The sequence below is a fragment of the Desarmillaria tabescens genome (genome assembly GCF_030435595.1).
Source record: "Desarmillaria tabescens strain CCBAS 213 chromosome Unknown EV420scaffold_8, whole genome shotgun sequence".
Lineage (NCBI taxonomy): Eukaryota > Fungi > Basidiomycota > Agaricomycetes > Agaricales > Physalacriaceae > Desarmillaria > Desarmillaria tabescens.
Window position 1 is genome coordinate 1,523,416 of NW_026848307.1, and position 16,298 is coordinate 1,539,713.

The 16,298-nt window shown below is 48.2% G+C and overlaps 5 protein-coding genes across 5 annotated transcripts; 2 read left to right on the top strand and 3 right to left on the bottom strand.

Moving 5' to 3' along the window:
* Positions 1-290: 290 nt before the first annotated feature.
* On the bottom strand, positions 291-1,585 carry EV420DRAFT_1164520 (uncharacterized protein). The gene is made up of 4 exons (XM_060466160.1): positions 1,321-1,585; positions 1,080-1,260; positions 843-1,028; positions 291-789 (listed from the first exon to the last, which is right to left on the bottom strand). Exons 1-4 carry the CDS (start codon positions 1,337-1,339, stop codon positions 387-389), a joined length of 789 nt encoding a protein of 262 aa, XP_060334748.1. The 5' UTR covers positions 1,340-1,585; the 3' UTR covers positions 291-386.
* Position 1,586: 1 nt separating this feature from the next.
* On the bottom strand, positions 1,587-5,717 carry EV420DRAFT_1165251 (uncharacterized protein). The gene is made up of 8 exons (XM_060466161.1): positions 5,478-5,717; positions 5,302-5,427; positions 4,163-5,249; positions 3,666-4,111; positions 3,469-3,562; positions 2,070-3,414; positions 1,881-2,018; positions 1,587-1,825 (listed from the first exon to the last, which is right to left on the bottom strand). Exons 1-8 carry the CDS (start codon positions 5,527-5,529, stop codon positions 1,655-1,657), a joined length of 3,459 nt encoding a protein of 1,152 aa, XP_060334749.1. The 5' UTR covers positions 5,530-5,717; the 3' UTR covers positions 1,587-1,654.
* Positions 5,718-7,589: 1,872 nt separating this feature from the next.
* On the bottom strand, positions 7,590-9,941 carry EV420DRAFT_1165277 (uncharacterized protein). The gene is made up of 6 exons (XM_060466162.1): positions 9,495-9,941; positions 9,387-9,440; positions 9,303-9,325; positions 9,196-9,245; positions 9,049-9,146; positions 7,590-8,991 (listed from the first exon to the last, which is right to left on the bottom strand). The coding sequence occupies exons 1-6, from the start codon at positions 9,741-9,743 to the stop codon at positions 7,681-7,683; spliced, it is 1,785 nt and encodes a 594-aa protein (XP_060334750.1). The 5' UTR covers positions 9,744-9,941; the 3' UTR covers positions 7,590-7,680.
* A 214-nt stretch (positions 9,942-10,155) lies between these two features.
* EV420DRAFT_1476985 (uncharacterized protein) lies at positions 10,156-11,028 on the top strand (the record flags this gene model as incomplete). The annotated part of the gene is made up of 1 exon (XM_060469376.1): positions 10,156-11,028. One exon carries the CDS (start codon positions 10,156-10,158, stop codon positions 11,026-11,028), a length of 873 nt encoding a protein of 290 aa, XP_060334751.1.
* Positions 11,029-13,028: 2,000 nt separating this feature from the next.
* On the top strand, positions 13,029-14,592 carry EV420DRAFT_1523709 (uncharacterized protein). The gene is made up of 6 exons (XM_060472308.1): positions 13,029-13,217; positions 13,268-13,651; positions 13,708-13,948; positions 14,010-14,190; positions 14,237-14,420; positions 14,480-14,592. Exons 2-5 carry the CDS (start codon positions 13,350-13,352, stop codon positions 14,284-14,286), a joined length of 774 nt encoding a protein of 257 aa, XP_060334752.1. The 5' UTR covers positions 13,029-13,217; positions 13,268-13,349; the 3' UTR covers positions 14,287-14,420; positions 14,480-14,592.
* The last annotated feature ends 1,706 nt before the right edge of the window (positions 14,593-16,298 follow it).

Consider the following 16,298-nt stretch of genomic DNA (forward strand, 5'->3'; position numbering starts at 1 on the left):
GTGCACACACATCGAGGGTGGTCGATTGTTAGAAAAGGAAATTGAAATTACCAATCTCATGTAGACTGATGTGGGTCCAATCTTCTTATAGCCGTTTTCAAATCCCGGATTCTTGCAATTCATACTTGATTTAATGAAACTACCCTTCCTCCCAAAATGCGCCAACTGGAGAATTGCTGGATGACGGTTGATCATAAAGGCAAACGTCAAACAAAAGTTCAGAGCACGAGTGCTACATGTTCCACTAAGGAAATAACTACAGATGAGAGTATGTATATGCGACGGTGAGAATGTATGCAAAGTCCAATTATATGCGAATTTGATACACTACAAGGTTCCGTTGAGATGTTTGCTACAATCAGTATATCATGTCCATGAGGTACGTATCAACCGGAACTAGCAGGCTTAGCTGCATACCGGGGGAGTGATTCGAGGGGTTTCGAGATGAGGAAGCCTTTCAGGCCCGCAGCCTTTTCGCCTTGGCGACCAAAGCCGAATCCAGCCTTGGGACCTGAACCGGCGTCGGGGGCCTTTTCTTCATTACTGAAGGCATTGGAGACAAAGGATGGTACTGAGGTAGGGACAGGGATTCCAGCTACGTGGGTAGGGAGAGCGCTCTTTGCTGCACTCTTGGCATGATCGCGCCACGACGTGACCGAGCGCTTGGTCTTGGCCGACTGGCGGAAGATGAGGCCAGCGAGCATGTTCAGGCAGCCGACAGAGAAGAGGAAGAATGCGGATACAAGGGTGAAATCGTCAACATGGTGGGAGAGAATTGCTGCACCGATTCTGATATCGGTCATGAGCGAAAACGAAAGAGTGAATGAATAGGTAGGACGTACAAGCATTGGATGATCCCTAAAGCACCCAGACCAAAATCGTCGCCGAGAACAGGGAAGAACCGATTGAAGAACACGGAAGGCCAGCCAAATTCAGAGAGGAGCAGGACGACAGTTTGCCCGATGATGAGGAGCCTGTTCAATACTGCCCAAAAAATTCCAGCAGCTTGGTTTGGCACGGTGCTTCCACTGCAGAATCCATCAGCAACCAGAACGAAACGAATAGAAAAGCCAACGCACTCGATATAGTCCGTATCCACCACAGTCGAATTGGAAGAAGAGGTCGTACTGTTGCCTGACGTGCTCTGGAACCGGTTCACAGCTTTGACGTCGCTGACCAGCGTCTCGATATTGCTCGCAAACACGAGAAGAAGGCCGATAATGCTCAAAGTACGGATGATGTTGAGGCCAATGAAAATATCTGCAGCAAAAAAAAAATCAGAAAAGTGGCGCCACGAACTAAAAAAAAAAAAGCACATACATGCACGAGGAGGCAACATGATGTACTAGACAATATATAATGAAGCAACCAGGCTTTGGGAACGTGAAAGGTGCACCGGTGCACCAGACGTGAAATGAGCGTAAAAACGGACGAGAGAATCGGCGAAGGGTGGTAGCGGCATCGACGCGAAGCCCAGCTTTATATATTGCCCCATTGTGTAGAGAACAAAAGGAGGACAATGGCCGGGAAGGATTGCGCGGGTGGCGTGGCGACCAATTATTTCAAATTACCTCTGCCATCTTATTGTCTTGTTTCGCATCGGGACATACTTTGTATTCGTCGTTTCTCCGTTCTAACGGATTACCTACAGTTATCAAAATGATGGACTACGTACAGTCTCTAGATTCCATTCCTGAAATCTCGAAATCTCCTCCTCAGCTCCCTTTACGGCCGTATGATAAGTCAGGCTATCCAAGTCAATGCTATTAAAACTATCGGATCCCGTCTCAGCCATTGCCTTAAATTCCAAAAGTGTAAGTTCAATCTGCAAATATTTAATATGAATGAAAGAGTAGACTCGCAGAGATCCAAAGACTCACAATAGCAATGGCACATGCTATGTCTTGAGTCGAAGCTGCGTGAAAAGGATCAACATCCCCAGACCTAGCCTTCGAGGCACCACGGCATACAGCTGAGGTTACACCATGCAGAACAGGATCTCCAAGTCTACTCCAGTGCTAGACGATACAAGTAAGTCATAGCAGACGCAACAAAAAAAGACAACATACCTTGTCATGATAGTTACCCAAGTACGGCTTTTGCTCAATCAGTTCCATTATTCGAGAAAGCATAACATCAGAATTCTCTCCAACCGCAAGACGATAATGATATAACACCAAGCGATGGCAACGCTCCGCAGCAAGCTGCTCTCTCTCCCGCCGAATGAGCACCGGGACAGGAGACCGAAGCGCAGACATCTCAGGCTCTAACGGTATGAGCCCCATCACACCATGGAAGAGCCGGCTCAGCCGATAAAAATGCTCAATGTCCTCCGTAGACAGACTAAACTTGCTTCGAGTAAAATTCCTGCCGTAATGCGAACGATCAACGTAACCAGAATGATCAGCTTGCGCATGGACAGCACTCTGCTCCGGGACAAGGAAAAGACCACCGAAATATTTATTCTTGATGGACGAGAAGATTTGCCGGAGGTCAAGTGTGTTGGCGTACATGCCAAAGTGTTTTCCGAGATGATCTCTAATGATATTGTCGAGCTGAGCGCCCGAGTATGGGTATCCGTGAGTGTCGAGGTAAATACGAGTCTGGAGAAAACCCGGTAGCTTTACCGAACCACGAGCCATCAGTAATCGCGTCTTCAAAGGCCGAACGAATATCAAAAAAACGATGAGAAGCTGGGCCACGACTGAGGGAAGAAAATGTACACTGCCAGACTTTTCCCCTTGTTTCCGTGGGTTCTTGCTTGGCGAAAAGGCGACCACCAGGTCTCGGTTCAGGAGGAAAAGGTGTCGATCATGGTCGGCGATTGAGCTATTAAACTCAAGCTGCGCAATTTGCTGGCTTCGCGGGTTGATGCCACCCGTTATAGCATGAAGAGTAACAAGCACGCCGACGAGTTCCTCCTCCAATCGGAGCCAATCGCGAACACGACTTCCATCGATCCTCTTCGGTCCATCATGGAAAACGTATGCTTGAAGCTTTTCCCAGATCACCTCAACAATGGATGCTGTAGCACTACGACTGGTAATTGATGCGATGAAAGATACCGGCACGCAAGGATTGTCCTCGAGGCCAAGAACGTCGAATGTCATAACCAGGTCAATACTTTCTGGATCATCAAGCATGAGCTTCTCGAGTACTCGATGTACTGACTTGACCAAGCTCCATGTTCCATCCTTGAAGCGGTTTACGTCGACTTCGATGGTGCGTGCCTTGCGATGCAGTGTGAAGGAATGACCATTGGGTTCCCAAACTGACTGCGTAGGGGGCGGACATTGCAGCTTCCCGACATGAGCAGCATGCCAGGCCACCCGCACACGAGAGAAGGAAGTGGATTGTTCTACAGTGTCATCCGAGCGATTGTGTGCAATGAAGACTTTCAGTGACTGGAGCATCCTATGGGGGGATGTAAGAACAGGATAAAATAGGCCAAGAACAACATAGACGTACGAAGGAACGGGGTCAGCCCGAAGTTTACCAATATCTTTATCATCATCATCGTCTTCAAAATTACCTTCGTCTTCCTCCTCGACAATCACAGAATCTAGCTAAGATGGTTATCCAGTTAGTCACTACGTCAAACTGTAATAAACACCAACTTACCGAGACTGAATTATTATCCTCAAAAGGCACATAGACAGCCTTACTGTCTCCCAGCCGAACGATATGAACCGCTATGCACCGAAGCACGTATTGCCATGACGCACACACACCAGTGAACTGACCAGGACTCGCGAATGGAGAATCTCCTTCCAGCATCCCCGTCCTCCGTCGACGAAAAGCACCAAAAAACAAGACGTAGTCGATAGCGGTCGACCACCGTTTCTCTATCGACGGCTGGGCCATGAGGACCGCCTTGAGAAGGTTGTAAGTCTTTTGGTGAAGAGTACCAAGGTCGAGGTCGTTGCCAGACTCAGTTATATAGCGGTACAGCCGCTTCGTTGCCTTACGCTCCTGGGGATCGAGTTTGAGCTTGAAGGGAAGAGGCATACCAGCCTTCTTGAGAACAGTCGCACGAAGGAGGAGAATGAAAAGGCCCATAACAATACCTGCATACGCTGAGGGATACTTTAGATTCCGAAATTGAGAAGACCTAAAGAGAAAAGAATGAGAATCAGCAGCGTGAATTTTGGACGAGACGTACGGGGTGCCGATCTCATCCCGTAGCTGGGGGTGTGCAGAATCAAGGTAGCGGTTCGCGTCCTTGATGAAGGTCGTGAGAAATAGATATATGTGCCGTAGGGCATTTTCAACTAGGACTTCATTCGGAAGTGGAGGAGATCTTGTCTCATACAGACTAGGGAGTATCACTAGCGAGAAGAGTTCGTTTTGCGATAAACCCTTGAGGGCATGCTGTAACATCGACGGATACCCTAACTGCTCTAACCATTCCGCATAGACCGGAGTAGGGGTGGAGACGCCAACCGTCGAAGGTTTAAGCGACGGCAGGACCTGAACACATTGGTATGCAGGACCAGACTGAGGAGGAGGAGTATAACCGTGAAGAACAATTTTGGAATGCAAACGTTTTCCTCCGCATGATGGGCCTGATACCTGGGCATAAAAGTATTCATTGGGGTCTGGATGCCGATCAGACGAGGTCGTTCGACGACCGTGCCTCTGCTTGATATGGTCGGAGCGCGGTGCTATAACCTTTTCCACTCCTTTGGGAGACAATGACGAAGTGATGATATGGCTACAGTCAGGACAGCGCAGAGCACGACGAGGTGGGGAGAGATATGGTATCGGGGCTGTGGCCCGGAAATCTTCGTTCCAGGATTTAGTGACGGGGACGTTGAAAGCCTCAGCGATATGCTGAACGAAATGGTCCATGAGCTTTTTTGTATGACGCACGTCTGGAAGTGCGACTGTGGATTTTTGGTCTTCTGAGATTAGAATAGTCCGCTGAAGAAGATTATGGTGGTTTCGGAGGATGTGAGTGGTAAGCTCGCCGAGGGGCACGAGCAGCTCGTGTGTGGGGCAAATAAATGCTTTTAGCCCGCGATGGAAGGCGATGCCGAACCATGGTAGCAAAGCACATGAATAGATAATGAGCCAATGCAGTGGATGGTGAGGGTGGACGCTGGGTAGAGGATGCACTACATGTCCACATCGGTATTCACCGACCGCATACACCTCGTGTGATTTGCATACTAATACAGCATTTGGATCCGGATCGAGCCTTGGTATGGCTGTATCTGAAGGGCTCGAATAAGGCAGACGCCAATCGTCTAATACACATCGTCAGAAGATTAGGAGTAGAAATTAAACTAAAGAGTATACCTGGCAGCGACGGAACCAGGACACAAAGCAACTTCCGACGTTTTTTAGGTCTTCTGACATCAGTGAAAGCATCGAACGTGGTAGGACCAGAATCCCTGTCTGCAGCCAAATATTTACGCTTGGCCCCTGGAAATATTATTAACAGAAGATGCGTTGCAGGACAAGAAGGCACCGACCTCGTTTTTTGGTCATGATGAGAGGTCGTTGAAGATAGGGTTTGTTCTCCATTTTCTAAGCCCTCATACTTAAGCGACACCCTAACGACGCTCTGTGGCTGATCCTGTCGTATGGCGCGTGTGGGTCCCCGCTCCATTGTCCCGGACAGGAAACGCCGTCGGTTCGTATCCTTTTTCTGGGTGTTCGTGCAACAAGGCGGGCTCAATCTGGTCCTCCCACGCCGAGACTGTCGGTTCAAAGGGTATACACTGTTCATGGCATCTTGGGAGGGAAACACGAATAGGAAAACTGTGGTGGCTGATGTGAACAAATTGAACAGACAATGCGCAATACACAATGCACAATGCGACGTCAACTGTCCCGCCACCTCTTGATAACAATGATCTCGCAGCAACATACGCACCGAGACCGTCGAAGCCACGTCATGACTACTTACAGACTGTCATGGTCAATGGTGCTACGGGAGGATGTCGAACGTTGCCGCCAGCTACATTTGCACGATTCAAAGAATTATCAAGTACAGATAAATAGCAACACACCCTTGCAGAACAGGACAGAGGAGAATCGATGCATTGTTCCTGTATCGGAGAGCACGATTGCCACTCCAGATTGACGTGAGAGACGCTTCGAGCGGTTGCACGATTACTATCTCGACTGACTCTCTCGGAGTCTCGGTTTCGAAAAAAATAACTTCTTTGAACTTCCATGACACGTCGACACGTCATACGGCTTCAAGAGTTGCTGAGGATATTAGGCGATTTGGTTGGCTTGAGCCTTGCAGCTGTGGAAAATACTGGAAAATAATAATGAGAGCAGATGGCACGTGAAATACGATTTCAAATTTGAATAGGAGACTAAGGAGTTGCCCAGTCTTGGCTTCTACCATCACCTATACTCTTTCGCAACATTTTCAGTACAACATACCAGCGGCAATGGCGAATCGCGTTTGTGGATGTTCTCTAGATGGTGCCGCCATCCTGCGCTATGGTGTCAGCAATGGCTGGGGGACCGATGACGATGGTGAACAGTGCGTCAGGACGATGATGACGACCCTGTTTTCGGTTCCAGAAGGATTTGCAGCTCCGTACGAAAATTTGTAGTGCCAAAGAACCTGTCCAGCCTCACGCCAACATCAACCTGTGCATCACTGTCGCATCTACGGATCCTAAGGACTCTTTCCCTTTGCCCCCGAATGACTACCCAGGCCTCATCAAGTTGCACGAGAGAATCAACACTATGAATCCGCCAAGGTGGAGTGCGTTTATTAGCTGGCGTAGCTATCACGGTATGTCTGCTTTCCAGTTTCAGTGTATTGACGACGGGAACGTCGGTTGGTTAGTAGTTACTTTATCGCCACAACTATTGCAACTTCTATCTGTTTGTTACCACATATCTGTAGGTTCCGACGCTAGGCTGTAGTATCTATTCAATGCTATGCCGTATTTTCCTCACCGACCTACAAGTCAAAAAGCAAATGACAATTGAGAAGACACCCTTTTCGAGCAGCCACTTTCAGCACAACTGGTACGCGCAGTGGATTGAAATCCAAAGCGTAAATAGAGGCGGAAGGTGAACGTGCAACGTGTTTGTGTAACCCTGAAGTTGCAGCCATCTGATTGTGAAAATCTAAAGGATTATACTCAGTTCAGTGACCAATGATTAATTGACTGCTGACAGGCTATGAAACAACGATGTACCACGTTCAAGAGTAAAATATTTACTTGACTGTTCCAGAAGGCCGGCCGACAACAAGGTATCCCAACGGCACCTTGAAGGAGAGGCGTTCGGTTTCGAGAGCGCTGACAGCCTCTTCAACGACGGATTTGGAAAAGGAATTACTTTCACCCATCTTCAAGATTCAAGCCCAAGCTTCAAGGCCTCATTCTTCAGACATCGTGCGGTCGCCGGGAATCATCTTACAAAAGGCAGGCAACGACGGAGACGGGAATCGTCTGATATCGAAAAGGGTGGACATATCGTAGACCGGTGAACAATACGTCTCTTTCCTTGCAGCTGTTGCCGATGATAATTACATCGAGGCCGGGACGCCCTTGGAACACTTCGTTCACCTGAACAACCAGAAAAGTAAGTCATTGTCTTGTTCTCTAACCTCTTCATGTGAACTCCGCCCTAATGACATTATCAGCAGGGATTTAATGTGTACAATGGTACTACAGTCGTACAAATTCTTTAAGTGATATATCAGCCTCTCCATAAAGGCCTGACCACTTTCAAAACGATCTCTCTGGCGCTCTCCAGTTCATCGCTTAATTTCTGATCGCTAACACTTTCCAACAGACCTCTTTTCTCCCACCTCTGTTCCCTGAAGGCCTTATACATCCTCTCTAACAACTCCCAGTACCCGTTACTTCCCAGTTCTGTTTCTACAGCCGCGAAAAACTTGTCAACCCGCTTCTTCGTAATATCTCTCGGCCCGAAAGTCGATAGGTCGTTCAGCACTGGCCAAGGAATATCCTTGAACGTCAGGGCCTTTCCCTTCCGAGAAAATTGCGCTTCCTCAAACTCGTCCATGCAGTTTCGAGCTCTTTGTATGGCCTTCTTGTTCGGCCAACCATCCTCATGACTATCCTTGCTCTCCCTCCCAAGTAGACGGTGTCGATCTGCCGTCGACATACCCTGGAGTAGCGTGTCTAATGTTGTGCGAAGCCGTCGAAACTCTTCGTCCCTCCCCTCCGACTTGGTTCTCATCTGCGCGAGATCAGACTTCAGCGCTGCTACCTCTGCGGACAGCTTCTTCTCATTGATACCCACAGCAAGCTTCTCTTCCAGCGCAGCAACTTTGGAATCCGAGCCTTTTATCCGCTTCTCCACCAATGCTTTGTCTGCCATACTTGCAGAAAGCTTGACCTCCAAATCCAGCTGACGTGTGTCTGAATCCATGACTGTTCCTCTTAGAACCTTGTTTCGCTCCTTGAGCTCGTCGATCCTAGCATGAAGAACCTTGACCAAGCTGTCCTTGGTAGCTTTCTCCGACTCGCTGCGCTCCAACACCTCCCTCTTCTTCTGCTCCTCTGAATCTCGCACCGACTCCAATATTTCCAACTGCAGACCTTTCTCTCGAAGCGCTTCTTCTAGCCGCTTGACCTCACTCGTCAATTCGCCACACTCCTGCTGATATGTTTCCTTTGTCATCATCAGCTGGCGGTCCTTCTCCTCAACCAGCTTGTTTCTCATCTCGAGGTTGAGATCCATATCATGCAGTTCTTCCTTCATGTCATCAATAATGCATTGAAGCGTACTGGACTTCTGAGCGTATTGTTCTTCTTGGGCAGCCAGGGATTCTTCAAGTTTCTGGCATAAACTTGCGGATGCTTTGGACGCGTCTTCCAGTTGGAGTTTGTACAACTCCGATTGTTCGAGATGACGGGCATGAGCAACAGAGAGTTCCTCACGAAGAGCATTGATCTTCTTTTCGGATTCCCTTGTCATCGCTTCCTGCTGTAGAACCCTTTCTTCAAGGAGACACTGCAAATCCTGGATTTGAGCTTTCAGCTGACAGACACGCCATTTCATCAGTGTTTGTAAAGAATCGTTGAAACGAGGACTTGCCTGCTCATCGGTTTTCTTCGGCATGTATCCTACAGTAATTGCGGCGCCGACTATGGAATAAAATGTAGGATTACATATTACTCGTAGAGCCGTAGCGGCTTCGGAAGAATTAACACAATATATAGAATTGTAGCAGAAAGAAATTACCTTCGCCTGCAGTTGCGAATCTTATTGTTGTCGTTGAGGAAACGTTCAGTCTGTAAGAGTAACTGATAAACACACAAGCATGTGTCAACAGCCTTCCTCGAGCTCACCCTGTTATCACACCGACTCGGAACTGCAAAATGGACATCGGTACATTAGAACACGCGCAGGGAGAATTAATGAAAGAAACTTACCATCCTGAGGTGTTGGTACAATCTTATAGTGAGTCCCACACCTTGAAATTTATCCTATACACATGTAAATGAGAGATGATGCTGAATGGAATTAAGAAATGCTCTTACTGGTATATTGAGGGATAACACGCAAGGATCATAGTATTCCGTCAAAGAAACATTGTCGCTAATACCCTCATTCCATCGTATCAGAGCACCAGAAAGGGCCTGTGAGTCCGGATTCGCTGCATCCTTCAGTGTCGGGCGACCTGGACAGGATAAGGCTGCCATGCTCATGCCCAACTGGATTCTGGTCGTAGACCGTGTCAGTGACAGTCTTCCAGAGGAAGTGGGAGCGGGATCTGATTCCGAGTTCATCTTGCGTTAGATTTCCTGGTCGGGTTGAGTAAACGCGTTAGATGAAAGGGAACGGCACCGAGAGTACTCCCTGTAATCGGATAACGGCCCGATGTCCGACCATAGCACTTACCGTAATGACTGAATCTATGACGCGTGCTGTAGTCTGCATTTGGCAGCGTTTTACTACCTCCATCTGGTTTTCACTATCGCAGAGCGCTCGAAAAACAGCGGAATCTCTCAGTGGCGACGAAGCTAGCACCAGCGCGGTCTCGTAGGGCTGCCGGATGCTGGGACTCCGACCTATTTCTGATTCAGCTAAACTGTGCCCGCAGCTCCAGCCGCCTATTACGAAGCGTGTTTCGCATTTGGGCGATCGCCGACCGCCTATAATATATATGTGTGCTTGAACAACCAGATGACTCCAATGGCTATGTACTCTTTTGATACCGACGAAACCTTGAGCGTCTTTGGGCTGCCAACTGAAGCGACCAGTTCGATAACATACGTCAACTGGGCCCACGTTCCGGAGTGGATCAAGGAAGTACTGGATGATAGTTGGTGCGTGACGGATGGGCGCGTCGGTGTGGGGGAGGCGAATGCGCACACGCTTTGGTATCTCAACCGTCAAGGCTGTTCCTCGCCGAGACTGAGGATCACGGTCTACGTCCAGTCACCGATGGATGCCAACGGGGTCTTGGACATGGCTGCTGCCAGACAAGCAACACGTCGGTGTCTTGCAAGTATTATCCAAAGCACCGACGCCCCTCTCCAGTTCGTATGGACATGCGCAGAGCTTGACGAGTTCGGCGAGTATTCCGTGCGGTATACACGTGGTGGCAGATGTATCGTTGTTGCTGCAGGTCAAACCGTTGTCGAGATATGGAACAGGGATAACTCGATGGCGGTGGAGAGTTTCGAGGATTGCGCTCGCAAACTCCTGGAACATACCATTCGCAGGGAATCGGATGGTCTACCCCTTACTGCCCCTATCATCAAACGTGGTCCACTCGCTACCGGAAGTCATGACGAGCATCCGAGCAAAATCGTGGTCCAAAACGATGGCCGATTTTCGCTCGACTTTGAGCTAGATAAGCCCATCGCTGCTGCCAATGCTACTACCGAAGGATACGGTTATATGTTTGAGAGGTATGTTCAGGAGGTTACAGAAGATTTAGTCACTGTCAAGCTCATAATGGTGGCACGATACGCTGGGAGTCATGTGGTGACAGTGCACTTCGCAGATTCGGAGACGATGATATCGCGATCGCAAAAGTTTGAGATTGAGGTTGAGATTGTTGAATGAGGGGGGTACTAGATGTCTGTACTATCACGATGGTTCCAAATCAGTACACAGATCTGAAACCGAGAGCGATTTGCTTACACATATCTCTGGTGAATTCAGAGGATACCGCTGTAACCTGCGAATTGTGACAAGGACTTGACATTCAACACTCAGTCCATAGTGCCTGAAAACTTGTGCGAGGAAGAGTTATGTCGCGTATAATGGTCGATGGATTCAAGAATTACCTAGGAAATTGGCTTCTTTCAGATTTCATGTTATCTTTCTAGTGAGCTAACGGTGGGGAGTACGGGGTCGGGGTCAAAGCGAATATCCAAATTCATGAGTCAACACGAGTATGCCACTAATTTTGTTCCTAGTACTAGGTTATTAGGCCTACAACCACAAGCATGAACTGACGATACACGTTTCCTCTGCCAGAGGACTCACTAAATCCCCAGCATCAGTTATCTGCGTCACCGATGCAATCGTGTCTAGAGCTTTAACTGTAGATTCCACGTGGAAAACATTCCTAACGTACATCATCTTCCCCTGCTCTCCATACACGAGACGCACAGACAACTTTCCTTCCACCCTCTCCCACTCCGTAACGGGAAAAAAATTCCTCGTGGAAAGGTTACGCTTCATGTCTTGAAGGACATTCCCAGTTCAACCGATCGGATCACAAATCCTATCACCATCCATTAACAAGTCACAGGGCAAGCAAAATAAACTCACGATGGAGATATCAAGAACACATATGGGATAAGCGTAGTGCTATACCTCTTCGCGTCCTCCCAGGACTTCCAATAATCGCGCGCGCCGCTGGGAGATAACCTAACCGTAGGCGAACCGTACTTGGGATTGCTAGTTCTTCTGGCCATATTGTCAACAGCGATAACGAGGGCGGCGGATGGGAGAAGTAATCGAAGAAAGACATGGCTAGTGCCGTGAGCTGGATGTATGCACGCGATAATGGACTGCTACGTACCCTGAAGAGGTTCGAGAATAACCCTGTATTTTCCTTGGTGAATCCTGTTCACGAGATCGGTCTTTTGCACGTTGCTGCAAGCATCAACGGCTACTGCCAATCAGAACGAGTAGCGCGTGTCGTTGAACCCTGAACCCTCTATAGTGACGAGCAATTCCTCTTGGCCCCGGGTTGCCTATATAATGGTTAACAATGTTCCAAGGTAACGGATAGTGAATCACCTTCAGGTCTCGAGGTAACGCGATGCAGCAAAGGGGGTCGTCCATGTTTGCTGGGTTCGAGGTCGAGGTCGAGCACCTTGAAAGCTATGCAAAAGGCCACTTGCAGCCATGCTGGACCATACTAGATGTCTTGGACATCGAAGAAAGGACCTTGAGTTACGAATTGACGCTAGCCTTTGTGGATGTTGGTGTTGAAGCTGAGTTTGTCGATCGCGTCTACTGGCACGTGATTCTCAGGCTCTTAGCATCGACCTGCTAGCCTGGAACCCGGGGCGGGGGTAACCCCCGTAGTCGACAAAACTGCCCAAGTTTCAAACTCCGAGCACTTGCCGATTCGCAGCCATCCACGTGCAACCGTGTACCGCGTTCGCGTCGTTGATTTTTGCTTCCGTCTTCACCTCCACTTCATGTGTGAGAGTGCCAATGCGCTAACGGAAGGCCTGTCAACGCCACAAGGGGTAGAAGTGGGTAGAAGAAATGGGCCATGATGAAGAGGGGTTGCTGGGATATTAGCGTACTGAGAGGGCGTAAATGGGATACAGGATGCAGTGGCATCATCATCAGAGCTTGATACATCTGTTGGGGTATTCGGAGGCTCATATTCCCCCTCCATGGGCAATTGAGGTGCGTTGAAGGAATATCTCACAAAATTTCATTAAGATATAGCATGTGTCATCAGTATTGACAACATGCCGCTCTTGCGGCATGCATCGGAGTATCAAATTTGGACAGTTTTGTCGCCCACGGAGGTTACCCCCGCCCCGGGTACCAGGCTTTATCCACAGTTACGAGTACCGCGAGTATCTATAAAGCCAGCTTGCCAGGCTATCGACCTGCATCGACTCGGACCAGCATCTCAAGATTCCCTTCAATTTGAGGCGCATTGACTATCGACGATACAATGCAGCTGCATATCACATAGATAAATTCATTGTCGACATCGACGCCTTTGCTTGTAGGCTCGTTCTGGTGCCTTCTGGGAGTCGGAAAAGTGATATTTGGTACGTGAAGCTGCATAGTGTTCGTGACAAATCTAACTTGTATATGTCAGGTTCAATACCCGAGATAGCTTAATATATACGGACGCCTTCTTCAACCTCTTCACCTCCATTCCCGACTTTTCTAGGGTCACCATGCCTCCCAAAAACAGCCAGTCAAGCAGCTCTGCTCTTTGCAAAAATTTCCAGAACGCTCCCACTAACCCTACCCATATCTTATCTGCCGATATACCTCCTCACTTGGTCGACTTTTATCAAGTACCTGTCGAGAACGATATCATAGCCGGCGTGGAGTGGATCTATTGCCTATGGACACTTTTACATCGCACAGCTCCTCCTTCGTATCGTGCCTTCAAAGAGCTCGATTCAACAGCTAGAGAGCTACACACTCTTCTCACACAATTCCGTTCCTGGGATAGGTGTACCACCTTCAAGCTGTGAGCCTGAAATCCAAACCGCCTTCCCTTGCCAGACTAACGCGAATCACCTGCAGTATCATTAGGTCGCATGTTCGAACCAAAGCACTCCACACTATCTACGACATTCTCGAATGTCAAGGTTACCTCGAGAGCACCTGCCCTGGGCTCATCGACGATATTCTCCAGGAAATCATGGCCTGCGGCTCGGACAGTGTAGCTTTCAGTGCTGATCTTCGTCGTCGATACAAGATAGCTGCGCCAATGTTGGAGAACAAGATGTGGGCATTGCAAAAAGTGGTCATTAAACAGCATAAAGTCAGTCAACTCTTCTTCATGCAATCATGCGATACACCTTTACTCACCAATCCATCACCAGGATTTCAACCTTAAGAATCACGTTAGATTCCTCAATTACCTCTACCTGTGTGCATTGACAATAGCTCTTCTGTGCGCGCTTTTGGCGTTTGCTTCGAGGTTCCTTGATATAGATCACGATTCTCTGTTTGTTTGCCTTTTGTTTCTATTTCTGTCATTTGGTTCTATACTGGCGATAAGGAGTAAGTCTTTTGCTAATGCAAATGATCGTAACTCATCTCCTAGAAGCAGCGCGAATTCTTATGCGTGCAGAGCTGTCTCTTAGGCAGACGCTCTGAACACCGACGCATTCAAGCTCATTTGAGCTGTGAGGAGCATGGTAGGGCTGCTGACCCACATTGCAGACTCCAAAGATTCACCGCTTTTGCATGTATCACATGCAAAACGATTCCTAGAGGCGTTCCAAACTTCGGTATGTCATATTTCTGCTCGTGTCGCTTTTCGTTGTTGACGTAACCAATTACCTTCAAGTTTTTGGGAGGACGTTCAGTTTATCAGGTCTTCGCGGTAGAATTTAGCTGGAATGACTGTGAACATGGTGACACTGGAGATATACAACCCACCAATATGCCCTGTCAACTCGTATTCGATATCCTCGGAGTAGCTTTTCTTGTATTCCTCAATTGCGTCCACACTAAGGCCATTCGGAAGTGTTTCCTTGCAACCGTAATAGGAACATGCCGACATCTTCATCTCAGGAACAAACATCGCCCTGTCCTTACAAAAACGAAGGCCAGCAGTACTTCTCCCAGCTCTCGTCTTCAAGATTTAGGGGATGGCCTCTACTCTAGATTGGACACGAGGATTATACATAACAAATGGACGCGCCAACGACAGTCTATGTATAGCCTGTTCTTAGAGCTCTGTGTGTAGTTCAATACATCATATGTTGCGAGTATTGATAAAATTTGGAGACTGAAGCTTTACAGAAGATTTTTACAAGTGTCCTACACCAATGCTTCCTGGACCGATTGCGGGTTGAATACATGTAATCTTCGTCATCAATTTCATTCCTGCCTAAAGCGCCTTCTTGTTCTAATCCGCAGAATGATCTGCGCAATTCCCACCTCTCAATGGCAGATGTAACATTGGGCCAGTCTGTTATTAGACAGTCGCCCTCGTAGACGCCAGCAGTTTTTGTGATGGTGAAAAGCACTTCCTATTTCATTATAGGATTTCAATCAAAAGGGAGAGCTTCAACCCCAAAATAGAAGCACAGAGCGTACTGACAGCTTTGCGAAGCACCGTAAAAGGTACAACCACTTCGCTCTTTGCTTAACCACAGTCACTCACTCCTTCATCTTTCTGGCCCTGAGTCCTCCACGCTTGCTCCTTTACTACGTCCATCCCTGGTAAGCCGACCATCCTTATCCCAGCCTTCCCTTGGTATCAGCTGCTATGGAGACTTTAGTCAATGCATCTTTGCCGCCAAAGCCAAATTCAAACCGTTGTTCTCTTTCATCGTGTTTTTAGGCTTTCTATCGCCTTTCGTCCTTGGATATATGTACTCACCATTTTCTGTAGTGATCTGCGTGTGTTTGTTGTCAACTCCTCAAACACTGTCCATCCCGTAATCGTTCCTGTATCCAAGAGGATCCCTGTGTCTGAGAACAGTACGTCCAATCTAGCTCCAATGCTGGCCAAACTTGCTGAGTTGTCATTAGTTGCCGTTATTACTGTTGTGGGAGCCCCCGACAATCCTAGAAACCAGAAGGTATGCTGTTTTAAAGCATACCGACTCTTCATTCATAGCCACTGCTGTGACAGTATTCAAGCTGATTACTCGAACTTCGTGATCTGAAATTTGTCTAATCCCGATACCAACTATAATGTCGGTTCTTATCATATTATCCGACAGTCATGAAGAGCTCACTTGCTTTATAGATGTTCGATTATTCTGTCCACGTGCAAATCCTCAACAGGACTGGTGAAGTCCTACGTCTCCTAGATTCGCCCGCGCTACATGGGCATTGGGTTAATATCCCAGATACAATTGATTCCCAATCAAACTCACAGTTTCAGCTGAAAGATCCCGTGTGGCGCACTGGATCCGAGGGACATCTGGACTTCGCGATTCAACGCGTGTCCCAAAACGGACCACTGCCAAGATCGGGCCTGTCAGCTTACTTCAAGTGCCGATACCCCACTGCCCACTGTAACAAGGTTGAAGTTGATTTAGTTACTCCCAAGGCCCTCTACGCTGTCTCTTTCCGTACCTCGGTTGGAAAAAGCAATCGGTGGATTGAAGGGGGGGTCAGTGACAAAGGCCATCCGGTGCATGTGCGAATAA